We start from the raw sequence: 19,548 nt of genomic DNA, 5'->3' as shown, positions 1-19,548 counted from the left end.
TGGCCAATATCGGTTCATGTCTGTGGTTTTGGCAAGATTCGAAAAAGCATCTCTGAACTAACGACCACTGAAGCTGCTTAACTAGGGCATTACAACCAGGAAGCAGTGGTCCGTTTAATAGCCTGCGAGGACATACTGTACTAACCCTGACCAAATCAGATCAGTGCTGTTTAAGAAATGCAGCCTTGTACGTCAAAGCAAACAATGAGAAATCTGAACAAAAGAATGAAATCTAGAGGTCATTGTTACATTGAGGGTAAAAGAGGTCACACATAGCCCTATACATGTTACAGAGGTGAACGACTGACAAAAGTACATCATGTCCATGCATGATGCAAGGAATAATTGACAAATAATTTGACAAAATTGCACCAATACTAACCCCTACATCATGTACTTAAGAACCATTTGAATAAATTATATAAGTTATGCCATTTCTGGGTAAACTCATTCCTTTGGCAAATTGCCAATAGCAACCACCTATCGTTTTGAGCAAATATGATACCAGGCAGTCTATTTTTCAAGCTGACTTTATCAGAATCAAGCTTTACAGTATGTACAATAAACCAACCATTGTGACAGAAAATGGTTTAAACACAGTTAAAAACCACACACATTCCATAAACACATTTCTGACAAAAGTTTATGTATTGTGCCAATGCTCAAGTTCTTCACTTATTCTAGAGCACTTAGATGCCTTTTCACTCTGTGAATTAATTAATCCCTTTGAAAACGATAAGGATATACTTAAGTCTGGGCAGAGAACTGGAGAACCTTTTCTGCGCCTGCATACATTTGACTTTCACCACCGTTCTATTTGTGGAGTTTGCTTCGGCAATAAATATATATAGGCACATAAACTGCTCATAAATCTGATACTCAATTCTCTGCTGTGATATCAATGAGAATTGGAATTGATATCTCAACTTATGGATGCAATATACTAAGTATCTTTTATGAAAATATTCATTAAAATTTGTTAATATATTTTTGGTTTACCATAGTATGTTGAAATCAGTCAATTGCACGGAAAAGAAGTATAGCTGAGTACAAAAAAAGAAACAACTCTATGACAGGGGTTTCTGAATACGAGTTTAAGATGATCATGGTGTCTTCATCATCTGAGGATTTCAACAGACTGACTCACCCATATCACCTGGACTGATTTCTTCCCTGTTGTTGTTGACATGTGATGTTTGTTGGATGTGGCAGATTGTCTTGAGATCTTCCACCATGTCGTTCAAGTTCCCCAGTACATCTTCGAAACTGGAACAGCCGACATCGTCCATGCTCGGTTCTTGTTGTTTGTGCTGTTTCTATCTGTACAGTCAGCGGTTTGTCCTGCACGTGAGATAGATGTGAGGATGGTGTCACTCAAAGGACAAGGAAAGCAAAGTGTGACTTAACGGCATTAACTTTTCCACCTTTACCTTGGCATCTAGTGTCTGGCTCTCATTCAACTATTTCCTCTTACAATTTTCCCTATCTATAAGAGCAATTGAAAGTAATCTTTTACTATGGAACGAATATCAAAACACTGCCACTGGCTAATGTGTGTCAAGGCCAGGTCGAATTTTATCGCTAAAATACACCTGTCGTCACGCAATAACGATTGCGATCTTAACAGGCCGATTTCGTTCGCCAGTTGGCAGCTAAACAATATTGCATTATCTTTACACATCATTCATGATTATCAATCGACTTCGTGGTGAGTTAAGCCCGACAAAGGTCATCCCACCTTTCAGCTTTGCCAGCATGTACGTGACCCGAGGTATCTCACATGTGGGTTGCATCAGACTAAGGGGAGGCGTGATGCGTAAACGTTGCCCCGTTTGTGTGTGAACTGGACGTTCCTGCTCTCGAGTGACTGTCCATTAATGAGGAAAATCGCCCACACATGACGAGCGTCGGGTACAACCTTTGAATCTGGTGTTACGCACTCTCAATCCCGTGGGGCGTGCTGAAATCACCGAGATCAGAGCCTCAACTACGTACTTGTAAAACTGTGCCTTGCAGCCACTCAAGCTTCAGTTACTGGGTATCGTCTCTCGCTCATACGGTTCCCCTACTTTCCCTTGTTCATATGGGTTATTAAATCGAAAACAAAGTCGCTGCAAAAACCTGAAAACTGTCATTGAAATCAAACACGTACGCAACAATGTTTTGAGGACTTCAAGAATCAATATTCGGCGTCACTCTGTTGGCCATTGCCCACGTTTACGACGGTGGGCGTTCAGATAGGCACTGAAGGAAATCGATTTGAGTCAGGACACCATTAAGGTTACCCGTTAAAAGGCAAAATCTGCTGAATAGTAAAGTACTTACGTTGTGGCACTTCCCATATCCCATCTGCTTCTGTTTACTATTTACAAAGTATGAGCAGACGTGACCCGCCGGTTACTCACACCTCACACTTTAATGCCAAGCGAGGGCGTGCTTTACGATGTTTCAAAGCTTGTTCCCTGCCATGGCCTGGCCAGTATATGTGTGTACACGGTACAAAGGTAGGATAGGGAGAGGTGTGTTGCGGGCCGTGATGATGTGTAAGCAACGAGGTACAGTTATAATAATGTTTGCACTAGGTTACCTATGAAATCGATGTCAATCTTGAGAATTTGATACACCCTGATAATCAAAGGTGATGGTAGACTAGTTCAGAAAAAGCAGCGTCTTCAAGTGTCTGAAGCGCAGTTCAGTTGCATTTATATCCGTGTCCCGCAGCGCCATCAAGTGTTTTGATTTTCGCAACTCATTTTGTTTTTTCAAACTTTTTCTTCTTGTTCAGCTAGCACTTCGAAACTTTACAGATATTCTGTATCGTAATGACCAGCCTAATTCCAAAAAAAATATGCATTATTCAAAATACTTGTATCCTGTGCATACAAAGTTATATATCAATAGTTATCATAGCAATCACGTCGAGCAGTTGTCACGCTGGATGTACAATTCTTCAATCATTCATCTATTCATGTTCATACTTTATCTCAACATTTCTGTAAATGCAGCTTTTTAATCACCAGAAATTTCATCACAGCAACCTACAACCCTCATTTGAGATTGTACATTCCTCCCCTCTGACTTTGCACCCCTTTCCCACTTTCTCCAACAAATTCTAAATGATACTTCACTTTTGATGTAGTGCTTTGCTGCTTTAATATCTAATCTTCAATCCTTTAATTTGTTAACCTCCACTTTGACATATGTGTGTATGTATGTATGTATGTATGAATGTATGTATGTACGTATGTACGTATGTACGTATATATTATATATATATATATATATATATATATATATATATATATATATATATATATAATATGATTGCTATATATATATATATGATTGCTGATGATTGCTTAGCGCATGAAAAGCTGTAGAGTGACAACTACAAGTTCCTAGATTCTCAGTATTACCGCCCTGCAGAAATGCATTGAGCACTATACTTTGCCTGCATTGACAAGCAAACCATTTTCGTATATATATATATATATATATATATATATATATATATATATATATATATATATATATATATATATATATATATATATATATATATATATATATATATGCTTAGCAGGCAAAGTTCTGAGACATTGCTTTCAAATTTAATTTTAAGATATTTATTACAACAACCAAGGTACAATCTTGAATTAATATTGATACATACACAATTTTATTGAGGCTGATTTTATATATATCTTTTCATGGTATGCTAATGTTATGTAAATTACTTCAATGCTTGAGTCCTAATCATTTACTGTTTGATTCCCACATACACTGCGGTATTTGTGCTTCTGTTCACAATCGGCAGAGCTGAACTTTTATAAATCATTCATTGGTTGGTCCAAGGGGAAGCACTGAGGTACATTTATTACCAGTTTGCATCAATTTTTACCATGCACCTCCATTAGACTCTACCCTTTCATCATCAACTTTTGGTACAAACCCATTGTGTTCCATGGGATACATGGACCTATCCACTCGAGAGATGGGTGAAAATTAAGAGTATCAAACAGGTCTGCCTAACCTCAATGATGGAAAAATTCACTGGGTTGAGGAAAGAAAATTTACCATGTAGTGGTGCTTCAGACATCAGAAAAATGGAAATTGGTCAAAGAATATTCATATACTAAAATATCATCAGTAAATATCCTGAGATTTACAAAAATGAAAAAAGAAGAATGCTTCATTTCACGATAACCGACATGAGATAAGGAAAAACAACAAACACAACACTTTGAAGTTAAGATGTACACTTGTGAATTTCATGCAACAAACTTATAATGTAGTGAAATCATTGTTAAGTAAGTATATCATAAGTATATGAAAACAGCACAGTTAAAAGTTACTAACTAAAATGAATTGTTTCAAGAAAAGAAATAAAAAAATAATTTGGGGATATCTTACTCATTTGTTTGAACAACTAAAAAAAGTTTTTTTATCTGGTATAACATGAGCAAATGACAATACAGGTTGACCGTTGTTTCAAGCTGGTAAAAACAGAAACAACGCAGAGGGAAGAAATGTTTACAGATGTAAAACAAAGTTAATATATGTTGTACATCTTTGTAATCGCAATAAGACAGACACATTGAAACACTGCATATCAAAAGAAAGACAAATTAATATAGCAAATGCAAAAACAATCAGACAATTATCAAGCTAACTGATATTTGATTTCAGTAATCTTACTATAATAAACAATTGATTCTAAACTCCATCAATCGATCATTCATTAAAGTAAAATAAAAAAACAGTGAACAACAAGGTATTTGTGGCAGTGAATAGCTCCATCTAAAAGTTGATATTCATGTACTTCAAAGTCGCCTTTGGGGGAATTTGTGTTTCTCCATTCATATAAAATATAAAATTTCAATTATTATTCAAAGAAAAGAGTTTGTAAATCATTGAGATTGCAGAAACATGGCAAAAACTATTTTCACATACAATATATACATCTGTTTTTATATTACCAGTATCACCTGGAGCAATATGGGTTCCCAATTTCTGTACAGTAATTTTGCACATCTGTTGGTAAACTATTTTCTATGGCTACTCAGATTAGTGATGGCAACTAGCAATTAAGTAAAGTCAGCTTGTATCAAATCAGAAGAACTCTAAAACATTGGCTCTGAAATTCTCATCATCGTTAAAAATATTGTCAGCAGGACATCCGTCTATCATTATCACTCTGATGACTATGGCACCAAGCTAACAAATTTCATTTCATTAAAACTCCTCCGCTGAAGTCATTCAGATATCAGATACCAAATGAAAACGGCAGCACAGGTTCATTACTTTCCAGAGGCGATATTCTCACAAAATGTCAAGTTCATGTGGTGCAAAAGAAGACAGCTGTGATCAATAAGCAATATTACTTCCAGGCAGTGTGGATTAGGGACGATTGCATGAAATTCTGTCGGCTACGTTATTTTGCAGTGTCACTGGAGTAGGTTCAATGTTTAACCTTGTGAACAGCTTTACATGCTTAATCTAGCAAAACAACTTTACATGGCCTAACCTAGCAAATCAACTTAACTTTGCCTAACCTAGCAAAACAACTTGACTTTGCCTAACCTAGCAAAACAACTTTACACATTACCTAACCTAGCAAAACAACTTTACATTGCCTAACCTAGCAAAACAACTTAACTTTGCCTAACCTAGCAAAACAACTTGACTTTGCCTAACCTAGCAAAACAACTTAACTTTGCCTAACCTAGCAAAACAACTTAACATTGCCTAACCTAGCAAAACAACTTTACATTGCCTAACCTAGCAAAACAGCTTAACTTTGCCTAACCTAGCAAACTACTTTACATGCCTAACCTAGCAAAACAACTTAACTTTGCCTAACCTAGCAAAACAACTTAACTTTGCCTAACCTAGCAAAACAACTTTACTTTGCCTAACCTAGCAAACTACTTTACTTTGCCTAACCTAGCAAAACAACTTGACTTTGCCTAACCTAGCAAAACAACTTGACTTTGCCTAACCTAGCAAAACAACTTTACACATTACCTAACCTAGCAAAACAACTTAACATGCCTAACCTAGCAAACAACTTTACATGCCTAACCTAGCAAAACAACTTTATATGTCCAAACAGAAAATTATGAAAGTTACAAAAAATGGTCCCTTATCAAAAGTAACATTTTTTTTTTAATTTAAATTTGCACAAATGGTGGGGACATAGTATTTGCTTTGAATGAAGTAAAAGAGCACAGTAGATACAAACTATATCCAGTCATAACACTTAAAATTTATTTGTAAAACATTTAGTTCATAATGTAACAATGCCTTAAATCCATCAAATGGACAAAAAACTGAGAAAATACCATACTGTTTCAACACAAAATTTTGCTGTAGAAAACTTTGAAAACCTGATAAGTTGCCACCTAGGGTTACAGGCCTCCAGCCAAAGTAGTCTTTGATCACGGTCCCTCCATAGAGGGACAAACCTCTTACAATAGGATTCCTACAATTAACAAAGGAACCTCAGATTGATAATGTTTTGGCAGCTTTGAAGATTAATAAACACATACCCCAACCTCATCTACTCGTTCCTTGTTCCATCCCAATTCCCTATAACAGGTCCACATGCACCATAACAGTTAATGTGTGTGGGCTAAACCATAGTGAGAAAAGGGGTGAGTAGAGCACACAGAGCAATGGTGGTTTGTTGTCATGGTTTACAGGTGGGACAATTAAACATGCTCCCCAGGGTAAACTATCATGGTAAAATAACTTCCATTTCCAAGATATCTCTTTCTCCACACACAAGCTAAAGTCAAGAGAGTTTGAGCTTTTTTTGCTGGGCACTGTATGACTTGCCTGACGGTAATGTGAGAAAAATAAAAAAGGAATATAAAATATAGAATAGAATATTTACAGATACACTTTTGATCCGTATCAGAAAAATAAATCATGCCTCGGCAGTTGTTAGAAACGTTGAATTTCACAATGTGTTACATTTAGGACAAAGGAAGGGTGACATTGATAATAATTGATAGTGATCCACTATGTTAACACAGATAAAATCAATCTCATATTAGTGAGATGAGAATCCATGCATAACAATGTCCCGTACCCTTTGTTTGGCAGTGTTTCTCTGAATCTATAGATACACATGACAAATTGAGATCTTAAAATTATAAAATCCCAGAATCCTGAACAAGTGTCCTGACATGTTCATGGATATCTAAGATGTGTTTTGTGTAGTTCAGTGCAGAATATGAAAAAGTCTGCATATACAAACACCAAGACCATGTTCATGAACAATTTACACACATAACTTTAACTGTTAATGGGTGTTTTCCACAATCTTAAACTTCAGAGCATCATTTTGAAGATCATGAGTACTGATAACGCCCAGTTTGCTGTCTGGTTCATCGCCATTAGTCATGTATAGGTATAGATTTTCATGGCGTGCTGATCTGAAAATGCAGTAACTGGAATTTTCAATGCGTTGACGGTAAAAAACACGATTGTCCAGATCTTTCAGCTTCTCAGGCCTGACTACATTAGACTTCAACGGTGAACTTGACTGCAAACTCATCCTGGGCTGCTGAGTACGACGATCCATAGAGCACGACACATATCGATTCCTATCTCGTTTTTTAAAAATTCCAATATCACGAGTGTACCAGGGACATTGCTGCCAATGCGATGTTTATAGTGATGCATTTTGACCAGATCTGAAAAAAAGACAAAAGGCAATTCAGACATTTCTCTCGGCCTTTGAGGGCAGTATGATAGCAATACTGACCAAAACAATTATTGAAGACACTTTGACAGCTCTTCCAAATTGGAAGGAATTATAAGAACTAATATTTACAAAAAATCCTTTCAGTATCACTTTCAATGGTGTTGCTTTGAAAGTCAATCAGCCCAAATGTTCCTCATATGATATAAACTAGCTCATAAACTGAACGTTCTCTGGCTAGTTCATGAGCAACACCTATTTAATCATTGTCCAATCATATGAGGAACATTTGGGCTGATTAAATTTCAAAGCAACACCAGTGATATCATCGTCTCTCCTGGAGACCATTCACTTTCAAATGAGCTGTTGTTTTAGACTACGGCGCAAAAAATGGACCTCAAGTCTGGACGGAGTGGGGTCGGAGGCACGGAGGCCGTAAGTGAAGTATAGGGTCTAGGCAACCTGAAGACTGAATAATCTGAGAATGTGTGCATGTTCAGCTCTTGAAATCCATCATTAGCACAATGCATACACAGCTTGTTTTTCATAGGGCAGAGCGATATATATTCAGTGGTACTGCTTATAAAGGGCCAGAATGCTAACTTTTGATGATTTTTTCATTACTTTTTATTTTGTATGTCAATTGCAAGTTCTCATTCCACTCTCAAAAGAATAGTGAAATATCAAGTATTTAGCTTGTCAACACTGTGAATTTTTTGTCCCGACAAGAATTCAAACGTAAACAATAACAGTGTGTTTTATACAAAAAATTCCCTTGTCAACAATAACAACACAGTTTACACATGGACAGGCTGAGTTGACAAGCTGAATACTGTGTATTTCACCTTGCTTTGGAGGAAGAACAAGAAATTATGGTTGACATTAAAAACAAATACAGTGCAAAATTCATCAAAAGTTGGCATTACTGGCCTTTTAAAATTGCTCGAAAGCTACCATTACAAAGAACAGTGACTGTTCAACCCTTCAAGTTAAAAGTCATTTTTTGTCAAATTGTTTATAAGAAATAAGCCAGACAATTTATTCTTTCCCCAAAATTTCTAATCAAAGTCTGTAGCCACTGAAAGTTGTGTCTGGTTGGTCAAAAATTATCAAAATAATTGCAGAAAAATTCATAAAAATTGGCAGACTGTTGCACAAAAATTTGGGAGGGAAATTATAGCACTCAAAGGGCTAATCTCCTACAGACCTGCAGCAGATAAACTATAGAATTACGCAGTAAAAACCCTTTTTACGTATTTGATTATCTTCAAGCTTTATCCATTAAATTGTATTCTTCGTAGACGAGAGAATCACCCAGCTCATGCAACTGGAAAAAATGTTTAAATTCACAAGATAAAATTAAAACATAAACCTACATTTTTTCTTTCGCATCGTATGAGGTACAATCTCTTGCTTCCTGGCAAGTTTCAAAATGGTCGTGGGTGAGTTGCTGTAGGGTAAGAGGTTCACATCGGTGTAATTTTCATGGCTGATCACCGGCCCTGAACCTAGAAGTGGCTCAAGAAATTTCTGAATCCAATCTGAAAGCAAAGTAAATACATCAAAGTATGAGAAATATATAGTTGATTTTGATACGCTGGGTTCAACAGAAAACAAAAACAATTAAAATATTCACACTTTGATTTTTATCAGCCCATTTCATTGAAAGTACAATAACATAATGATCAAGGTCGAGTCACATTTATGATAACAGAAATTTATTTACGACAAATAAATGACCCAAAAACCCAGAGAGAATGATAAATTATTAAAACAAGGTTATCATTAAATAATAACAGAATTATGGAAAGATATGATTTGTGAGTACATGCAACAAATCACTATTTGAAAGGGGCAATTGTTCTTGATTAGTGGAATAACAAGCGAACTAACGGCCAAAAGAGCTCTGCTGTTTTATGTAAAGAATAACTATTTTGTGACACATGAGTTGATGAAGGTGGAAATCTTTGATAGCTCATTTCAGGATGGCCTGACCAAAAATGGCAAAAATAGCTGCAAAAATACACAAGTTCACATTCAGATCCTCACTAAGAGCATGGTTATCAAATACCAAAGCTATCAGATAAGTAGAAAAACAAATTTTGACCAAAATTGCAAAAATTGTCCAAAAAATACAAATTTGCAGATTTCATCTAATTTCAATATTTCACATTTAGTTAATCCATAGAAACCTGTATATAATTATCAAAGCTGCCAGACAAATACTTATTGAGAAGCAAATTTTTCGACCAAGAGATGGCAAAAATTACCCAAAAATACAAAATTGTAGATTTCATCATAATTTAAGTATATCATATTTTGATTATCCCTATGAACCTGTAAACTAAATATCAAAGTTATCAGATGAGCTGTCTTGGTGAAAACAATATTTGACCAAAAAAGACAAAAACTACCTTAAAAATACAAATATGTGAATTTCTACACAATTTGAACAAATTTGAAATAGGTCAATCCTAGGGACCTATATCCCAAATATCAAAGCTGTCTGACCAGCACTTTTGAAGAAGAAGATTTTATAAGATTTTTTGACAAAAATGACAAAAATTAGAGGGGGGGGGGGGCAAGTTAATGGTCATTTAGTGGTCATTCCATTAACAAAATGATGATGTCAAAAATTTCATATCCAAGGTTTCACAGTTGGAAGTGACAAGTACTTAATGATTCACTTACTGAAAAAAGTCCACAGTACATGGAATTCAATAATATCACATTCCTCGGTTTCCCGGACCAAGTTTTTATTGATGACCATCTGAGAATTTTCTTGTTTTAAAACAGTCTCTGTTTCCTCAGGTATGGGTTTCTCATTGCTTTTCTGTCGTTTAACATGCTACAGGTAAAAAAAGGATACTTGTTGTAAGCTCATAATGTCGATGTGCTCATTCAGGATCTTTTAATTTATTTACCCGTTTTCAAGTTACTTTTCAAAAGACAAAAATATAGAGTAGGTGACCAAATAGAATATAGACCAAAAAAATACTGCATAGCTGTAGAAAAAAGAAAGACTTGCTAAATCATACATACACATTCAAAATGAAGATAAATTAATATCAAATTTACTACCATGGTGTCGAAGCTACTTATACTACATCAAGTGCTTTACAAAATATAACTACTGCAAAAGAATATTATTTTTTATCATGAGGAAAAATAGTCAAAATAAAATGCATCAGTTTTGATGTTGCTAGTATTGTCATCTTCTTATTTAGGAACCAAAACATTTTTCCAAAATCACACTCCTGTCAATCTATTCTGCTCATTCAATCAAACAAATTTGGAGCATTGTAAATATTGCTCTTCGTGATTACTTTTTAGTATATCTATGCGGATTTGATAGCTTACCACTTTGAGTTCTGATTTTTTCGTGCTTTGGAAGCACTTTTCAATTGCAAAACTATCCATTCGAGTCAAATCTTTGCTGTTCATCCGAACTAGCCTATCTCCCGACCTGAAACAGGAATGAAATAAAAACCAAATTTGAAATAAAAAAATAACACATTACAATGATAAAAGTCAAATTCTTTTAATGGAAACTTTCGGTTCTTACGTATGCTTGGATGTTTGTGTTAACAGTTTCTGACCTTCAACTTGATATAGGAAATCCATGATGGGCAGAAAGTAACTGGTGTGCAGTTCCCTGAAATTAAATTTTAGTGCATATTTCCTTTTCAATACCATCAAGAAGTACATTTTTACGGTATTCAATTTTTCATATTTACATCCAGCAACAGGACTGTTCTATCTCCATAGCCATGTTAAAAATTTAAAAATAAATTCCTATTTTAATCAAAATTGGACTAGAAACACATTTTCCTTGAAATGATTGTACATTGAATCTGCCAAAATCAATTCATTGTAGACTGTTAGGAAAAGATATGGCAGATGTATGCACTCAATGCTTGACAACAACAAAAAATCCTAGTACACTTATAAACTTACTTGATTCCCCACTTTTTGAATGGTCCATCTGTTTCAACATAGACTACTCTTTCCCCCTTTTCATTACTTTCAACACTTGCTCCGAGATCTGTTAGTTTTGTGAAATCAACGCTGGGGTCCTGAATTTTCAGCCTCCGGCTATTCCGTCTTCTTCCATTCTATTGTTAAAAGAACAGGCAGGGTATTTAATCAGTCATTGTCATGTTTGACAACTTTTACATGTAAAAGACAGCGTTTTGTAAACATTTGCAGAGTAATTTTTCAACCTCTGTATGGCATGGTAGAGTGTGCATCCAAGAGAGATTTTCGACAGACTCTGAAAATTTTACAGTTTGTTTCTGGTCTGCCACTTGTGAGGGTTCATTTAAAAGCTCTTGGAGTAAGAAAAAATTTCACCATCTTAGCTTTTCAAAAATCAGAAAGTTTTGTTTTTTTTTCCCATAGATTCAATGCAGGGATGGTGGCCATTTATGAATTTCAAATATTGGTAAATGTCAAGTGATTTTTCTGTAGACCACACTTTGCATGGCGACCCTTGATTTTTATACTAGATTTAGTGAGAGTATGGTTGAAAGTTTTGTTGAGGAAAGCTTGATCAAAAGTTTATGTCTTTTTAATGGACCTTTTACTGTTCACTATGCATATAAATATTAATTATATTACAAAAAATGTGTACCTAGCTATGGTAAACATTCTAAGCATTGAAATATGGACCTGAAACCTAAGTATAAAGGAGTATAAAGAAAACAATCGTGGTTTCAAGCTGAGTTGTCAAGCTAATATGGTAAATTTTCCAAGTTAATTAAACAAAGGTTGATGCAGTACATGTCTTCACGTGTATGGATGTTTGACTTGATATTTGTGGTTGGGCCCTTTTACCACAATGGTGTAGCCCAAACCTGTTGTACAGCGGTGTGTGGGGACCTGTCTTCAGGGAATTAGAGAAAAATGTAGCTAGGTCAAAATGTTTTGCTTCTCCAGTTCCGATGGAAAACATGAATTTTCACCTGAATTCCGCCATCCCATGCATCGCTGACAAGTTCAATGTATGAGAGCTTTATGTTCAACTAAAATTAATCAGGCTTTATCCTGAAGACTTTGGAAATTGACTCACATTTTTTATAAACAGTATTTATATGATAATTGGCATCTTACAAACTGTATTTGATTTGATTTGAATTGTACATACCTGTGTCATTTTAATAACATTATCACCAGCGGCAGTGATTTTAAGTAATAATTATTATTATCGATACTGATAATAGTTTGACGTAATGAAATAGAAACAATGTATTTCTCGGTATGACTTAAAAGCAACTGTTTTTCATCACTGATTGTAAAATCCTTGTATGAAAGAAGCCCTAGAGCTCAATATGCTTGGATTTGCATTCAGGTGGCAGTGCATGTAAAACAGTGTATTTTGCTCAAAATCACTTTTTTAAACATTTTTTGTAAAGATTCATTCCAAGAGTTTCCATTAAAATGTTAACCCAAGATTAAAATATTGGTTGGGTTCACCTTTAAGCGTGACAAACAATTGTAAGTTGAATGAGAAAGAAGTATAATTTTATGTAAATTGCCCAATTTCCTTCCTTCTTCTTAATTCCATTTTCAACATTTCAAAAAAATTATCATAACTCCTCACTGGCTGGTCAAATTTTGTGAAATGTTAACATTGTGTTCTTTAAGTACTGTATAATAAAGCGACAATTTTGTTTCGCAATAAAGTTCTTATATTTAGAATAACCAAGTCACTTCAATTTTGCTGATCATGATTTTAATCATTTTGTTGAATATCAGTCTTTTAACCCTTGCTATTTAAGACTGGGAATACATAATGAAAATGAAATAAAATTGTTTTTTTTCCCAACATATAATCTAGTTTCAAATGAGATACTAAATTTCATAAAGAAGTATCACTTTTTTGACAAACAAATTTCTATCATTAATACCAATATTGAGGTTTTCTACCCCAAATATGTACGCCCTTCATCCTTCCAGTAAACTATATTGCTACACTACCCTTTTTGAAAATATATAGTATGTTCAAGGCCCATGTACTACATTGCTGACCATTGTTAGCAATGAGGAAGTTTGTGACCAGACCCAACAATGTTATCTTGTTTGTGTGCTCATAAAGGATTTGACAGTTTCAAATTGACAACCTATATAGACTGACCTTTTGTAGTCCAACTTTTGTACTTTAGCCAATCGAGACAATTTTGTGAGCAATCGCACAAAAGTTCACTTGGCTGGTACAATCATTTCAAGATGATCTAGATGTCTGCCTCTCTATTGTAACAGCTAGACCAGTAATTTGGGGTAACTGTAGCAAAATGCAGATTTGAGGCGCAATCGTGAAACAGAATTAAAGCTCAGCTGGTTCTCATGAATTAGGTCAATCAACAAAGGTCAGTCAGCTGACAGGAAAGCAATGACACATATGATTTTGATGGCCATAATAGCACTTTGATAAAGAAAATTTTCATCAATAATTAAATGGGGTGGAGCTAGGTTATGTATGGTATATTTCACTGTTTTACATATGGGGTATAGGAATTGTTCAACAATTTCTGATCATAGCTAAGCTTGGACACTCGACATTGATTCAGATGAGAAAAACTGATTGTATCATAGCTACGTGTTGCATGTATTCTGTCTCTGTGTTATCCAACATGGGATGAGTATATTGTGGAGTTGTGTCTGTAACATGTTACATATGGTATTCAGTATGGGATGGGTGCTGACAAATCAATTGCCTGTATGTTATCCAGCCTGGGATGGGACGTTGGGTGCTGATCAAGTTGAAAAGTCTGGATTAGGTGAATCAATCACTTGTGTTTACATAAATGCCAATACCAGACTGTCAGAAGCATGCGCATAGTGGCTTGATCACTAAGTTTGGGAATTAAACACTGAAGCATTTGTTCAAGTGGCTTTTAATACTGGATTGTGATACACTATCCGCATTTGTACAACTGATAAACTCAAACTCTCTTGAAATATTATTCTTGACATCAAAGAGTTCCCTATAAGCTTTGAAAAAATACACCTTTGAGTGAGAGCGTCATTGTAAAATTGCAATTTCTGGAACAGGTGATCAACCGCTTTTAAGGGGTGGCCCATTTGATTTCAGGGGGGGGGGAACTGGAGGATTTTCAAAAGAAAAATTTGCTGCCGACCAAATGCTGGAAAAAAAAATTGTCTCTGCAAAAGGGAAGGTAAAAAAATTAGCTTCAAGGAAGGCTCACCCTTGGGTGATAGACCAGCATTCGGTGGTCTCTGGAGCTGCTGTCTACGGTGGCACAAGAATCTTTGAAAACAAAATTATATCGTCTTTAGAGGCTGCCACCTACAGAAGCAGAAACTTCTTCTCAGTAGCATGAATCACTGTCACTGTATGGAGTGACCATGCATACAAAGTGACCGTATGTGAATGTGTACTTGTATTCTGCTACTGCACTCCCTGACTGCACTTTTGTTATAAATACAATGCTGTCAGTGTTAGAGTAAGCGTGAGAATGTTTGTCAAGTCTACAAAAGAGATTTGAAATCAATTAACAAATAAATCTCATTACCCAGTATAAAGCAGTAACACTGTATGAATAGATATATGTCTATAAAGTTTAACATTTTGTCTCAAATTTTATTGGAAAACAAAACAACTGGTGAATGTCAATGTCATTTTGTCTGCCATCTGATCAGATATTTCATGATGAAGAAAAGAATATTAATCTGCCTTTCATATTTCAGTTAATATGTATGATTTGTGACATTCATTGGGTGTCAATCACAATTGTTAACATTGCCTTGGTGGTGTACTTTAAACAATGACTGGAAATATAAAGGATAAGATTTGTAAACTTATTGATAGGATCAAAATAAACAATATATATTACTGTATTTAAATAAATCCTTCGAAAAAAAGTATCAAAGAATAAATGAACGATTAACTGTGGTATACTCAAACAATTTTTCAAATGTTTTAACTGAAAATGTTAAACCACTTTTAATTAAAAAGAAAATGAAACACTTTTCTAACAATCCACTGATGTCTACCTGCTACATAGTAACTTTAAAACTCATTCTCCAATTAAAACAGCGGTGTCTAAAATGTGGGCTAAAATGATGAAAATTGTCAAAAAAGTATGAAACTGATAATTTTGCTATAATTTTTGAACTTCATAATAAAAAGTTCCCAATAAAACCCGATTTCAAAGAAAGAGCATGAGCAGATTCTGATTATTTTTTTACTTTGACCAAAATGACTAATTTTGCCATGATTTAAACAAAAATGAAAGAGAACATCGTTGTATACTTTTAAACCAATTTTCAAAGCGACCAGCCAAGCGGCTGCAGAGAAGATTTATTTTAAACAAAACTAAAGAAAATGACAAAAAAAACCAATAAAAAATGGACATTGTGAGATATCAGCACATATGAGGTTTATCTAATATGCCATTCACATTGCTAAAGCCCTTCTCCTAGCCTGGTATGTGGCCGACCTAAAAAACAGGTGTGATAAAATAAAACAAAAAATTCAACTCAAGTGATACACACGAAAGTCAACTCAGTACATGAACTGTTACTTGAAATGTATGAAAATAAAACAAAATATTGCAAGAACACGCAAGAAACAAAAAACAAACTGACCTTTACAACAACAAATAACTAGCATGCCAAAAAATCAAACTATGCTATACACAAACAATGATCTCAATACGTGATCAAAAACAGGTATACCTGCTTCAGTGTTCTCCCCAGGATTTTCTGGTTGAGTGACAGCTAATTTGCATAACAATAAATGTAATTATTACGGTAATGAGTTTCTGTTGTTTACCAAACATTAAAGACTAATTTTGTAGTTCGAAAAAAAATTTGCTTTGACTCGACAAGTCAAAAAAACCTGTTTACTTTGAAGCAACCTCTGGAAAAAACAATTGCTACCAGTGTGGGTACAAAAATTTGTCACCATACCCATTTCCTCCAGCCCCCCTCCCCCCCTGAAATCAAATGGGCCACCCCTAATATCGAGCAAGTAACCAAAAGTTTCACAGGGAATTGAAATGTCAAAACTGTAGCTGATACCCCTTCCCCTGGTACTCCCTGTCACCAATACAAAAGTTTTTCTCCGGGTCATATAATTGCATTAATCATTTAACCCCTTGATGATGAAATTTCCTATGCCATGATGATTTCCTGTCCACCTTGAGTGGCAGAAAATTCTGGCAACATCCAACACATGCAAGGATGTTTACAATGTTTGGAACGTCAATTTTACAACATTGTGGTATTCAAGGGGTAATTACCCTAATCCCTTTAATGATACCAATAGCCCATCTCATTCAATCTTAACTGATGAAACCAGACTGCCACCGGCACAAACTGCAGATATTAAAACAGTTGGAACTTTAATTGTTGTGTATCAGCAGTTTAAAGCAGTTTACTTATGAACAATTATTTTCCATATTACAGCTAAAAGGGACGCTTATAAAGCTACTGAAAAACCAACAGTAAAAGATAATACTTAAAACTTCTGGTAATATTACTCCAGAGTATTATATTTATTCCAGAAAAATGGACATTTCACTAGTTTCTGCCCTGCTATGTTGAAATACAATGTACTTGTTTTAGTCTTAATTGCCAACTCAACATATATAGTTGAGTTGCTGCAAGTATAAATTAGTTCGATCGCTAATCCCTTCAAAAACACATGTAAAAAGACTGTACATTAATAGAATGTAAGTTCTACGTTTTCACTGCAAGTTAATTCTACAAAAAAAAAGCATAATAAAAACTGGCAGTAAACTTACTGGTGTAGGCTCTCCTATGTTCTCATTCTGATCTTTCTTAGCAACTGGTTTGCCGTCATCTCCATCACTTTTGTCCAGAAAACCTAGCAGATAGTTTCCCATTTCAGCAAATCTCCGAGGACCTAGTCGATATACTCTGGGTATAGTCTCTCTTGGTGACAAAAAAAAGAAGCAACAGTTGATCTGATCAAGGTACGACAAGGTTCCCAACAGCGGCACAGTCACTTAGTAATGCACATCTATCAATGGTAACAGAGCAGGTATAGAGAGAAGTAACTCATTCCATTGATTTTGTGTGAGTGATGACTGATGGAGAGACAGTCAGGAAATTTATAATGGCAAGAGCTGCCCATCGATTGGTTGCGCAGTTAACTGGAATTTACTCACTGCAAGGGGAAGTGGGGCATATAATAGTTTTTCTCACTTCCCCTTTGGTGTGTTTTTTTCCTATCTGGACACCCAACCCACTTCCCCTTGGTTACAATGAAGAGCATAAGATGGAATTCCATACCTTTGGAGATTACTTTAGATCTTCAAAGACAACATGTCATAAGGAGGGGGGTATGTTTGTAATGTAAGTTTCAACACTGATAATATTTATATACCATACAGAAGTTGCTCTATGGAAATTCAAATATTGAGTGATGCATGAAAAGCCACGTACACCAGGAAAACAGACTGAAAATTTCAGGTGTGCAAACTTAATAATTCAAAACACCGACACGATGCATGTACTTGAGCGTTCTTCAGGAAATTTCTGCTTGGGAATATTCTGTTCCCCCCTCGTCACTCCCATCAGAACAGAGTTTTCTGGAAAGTGACATGATTTTGATGTGTTAAGCAGCATTCATTTTCAATGCGCTAGGTCTGTAAGTGATGAAAAATCTGTGTAAGTTGACAGAATTAAACTCTTTGCTGCATCATGGATGATGGAGGAATTTTCAGTTCCATGTTGATGATCAAAGTCTTCAAAAAAACCCAAGAATTCATATATTGTGAATTCTACCCACAATGCATTTCTCCTATCTACACACATACCACCTTTCTCTACTTATAATTTATACTGTAGATTTATTTCCATCCTGTCTCCAAACCACCCTTATCATTTTCAAACACAATGCTGCATATTCATAGTCTATAAATAACTTTTTATTTTCTTACATAATTTTATTGTTTCTTACTATCCTACCTACATACTGTACATACCAGCCTTATCTTCTTCAAACACTAAGCTGCATATTCAAAGATTGCTTATGAATGCTTTTTATTGTTACTTTTAACAACCTGCTGTTTGCTTTTTTTGTATCTGTTAAAAGACAAAATCCCAAAATTGCCTTTATAATTGTGTCCTTCACTTATTCCCAGGGTAAAGTTCCAACCTCATTATACGGAAAGTTACAAAGGCCCAGCACACTATACTGAGGAATGAGAGACAAAAGAGCTCTATGCAGTTTCATGGCATGGATTACCGAGAGTACAGCTACCATTCTGAACCGTCCACAGCTGCTTGTGTCACTTTGCACTGATTATGTTTGTATTTCAGGTAAACAAGGCTCATGGGACTCAATCAAGTCTTCATGAATGAAGTGATTGCTAACACAAAGTATATCAAGTACTGTGTAATGAGGGTGATAATTTCCATTTCTATTTTGCAAAACCTGACTGCACAAAGTAATTTGGATTTTACAAGTCATCGCTGATGACACAGTCCCCGCTCGCACATTAATTGACATGCACATGCACACTACAATGCAATGTCTCTGTGCCAAGTTTGAACGAAATCTGTTCAGGGATAGTTGAGTTGTGGTTCAAAAACATTAAAAAATGACAACAAAATGGCCACCCGAAGGCCATATTGGATAGTATTGTGAAATAAATTGATGTGCATATATATGCCATAGTACTTTATCTGTGTACCAACATTGAACACAATCAGTTTAGGGATAGTTGAGGTATGGTTCAAAAACATGAAAAATTCATAACAAAATGGCCGCCAAGTGGCCATATTGGATCGTACATAGACCCTCGAGAAAAACGAGGGTCCATATTGGATCGTATCACAAAATA

At 35.3% G+C, this 19,548-nt stretch overlaps 2 protein-coding genes across 4 annotated transcripts in view; both read right to left on the bottom strand.

Moving 5' to 3' along the window:
* Positions 1 to 2,460, bottom strand: part of LOC139140433 (growth factor receptor-bound protein 14-like) — a 59,043-nt gene extending 56,583 nt beyond the window's left edge. For 2 of the 3 annotated variants that reach the window (XM_070709714.1, XM_070709716.1), the window contains exons 1-2: positions 2,326 to 2,460; positions 1,148 to 1,341 (exon numbers count right to left, since the gene is read on the bottom strand). In XM_070709714.1, coding sequence (XP_070565815.1) covers positions 1,148 to 1,289 — 142 coding nt within the window. In that variant the 5' untranslated portion in view covers positions 1,290 to 1,341; positions 2,326 to 2,460. Of the gene's footprint in view, positions 1 to 1,147; positions 1,342 to 1,738; positions 1,929 to 2,325 lie in introns of those variants that run through there. The other variant, XM_070709715.1, reaches the window with a different exon arrangement.
* Positions 2,461 to 3,603: 1,143 nt separating this feature from the next.
* LOC139140431 (uncharacterized) lies at positions 3,604 to 17,785 on the bottom strand. Its single transcript, XM_070709712.1, has 6 exons — positions 17,482 to 17,785; positions 11,669 to 11,826; positions 11,072 to 11,177; positions 10,403 to 10,559; positions 9,088 to 9,252; positions 3,604 to 7,703 (listed from the first exon to the last, which is right to left on the bottom strand). Exons 1-6 carry the CDS (start codon positions 17,581 to 17,583, stop codon positions 7,561 to 7,563), a joined length of 831 nt encoding a protein of 276 aa, XP_070565813.1. The 5' UTR covers positions 17,584 to 17,785; the 3' UTR covers positions 3,604 to 7,560.
* Positions 17,786 to 19,548: the final 1,763 nt, after the last annotated feature.

The sequence above is a fragment of the Ptychodera flava genome, chromosome 9 (genome assembly GCF_041260155.1).
Source record: "Ptychodera flava strain L36383 chromosome 9, AS_Pfla_20210202, whole genome shotgun sequence".
In the NCBI taxonomy this organism is placed as follows: Eukaryota; Metazoa; Hemichordata; class Enteropneusta; family Ptychoderidae; genus Ptychodera; species Ptychodera flava.
This window is presented reverse-complemented; position numbering and strand designations above follow the sequence as displayed.

Coding starts and splice junctions, on each gene's coding strand:
- LOC139140431 (XM_070709712.1), bottom strand. CDS start 17,583: ATGGGAAACTATCTGCTAGGTTTTCTGGACAAAAGTGATGGAGATGAC. Junction 9,253..10,402: donor TGTACTGTGGACTTTTTTCA/GTAAGTGAATCA, acceptor CTTTGCTTTCAG/ATTGGATTCAGAAATTTCTT. Junction 7,704..9,087: donor TACGATGCGAAAGAAAAAAT/GTAGGTTTATGT, acceptor TCTTTTTTTCAG/ATCTGGTCAAAATGCATCAC.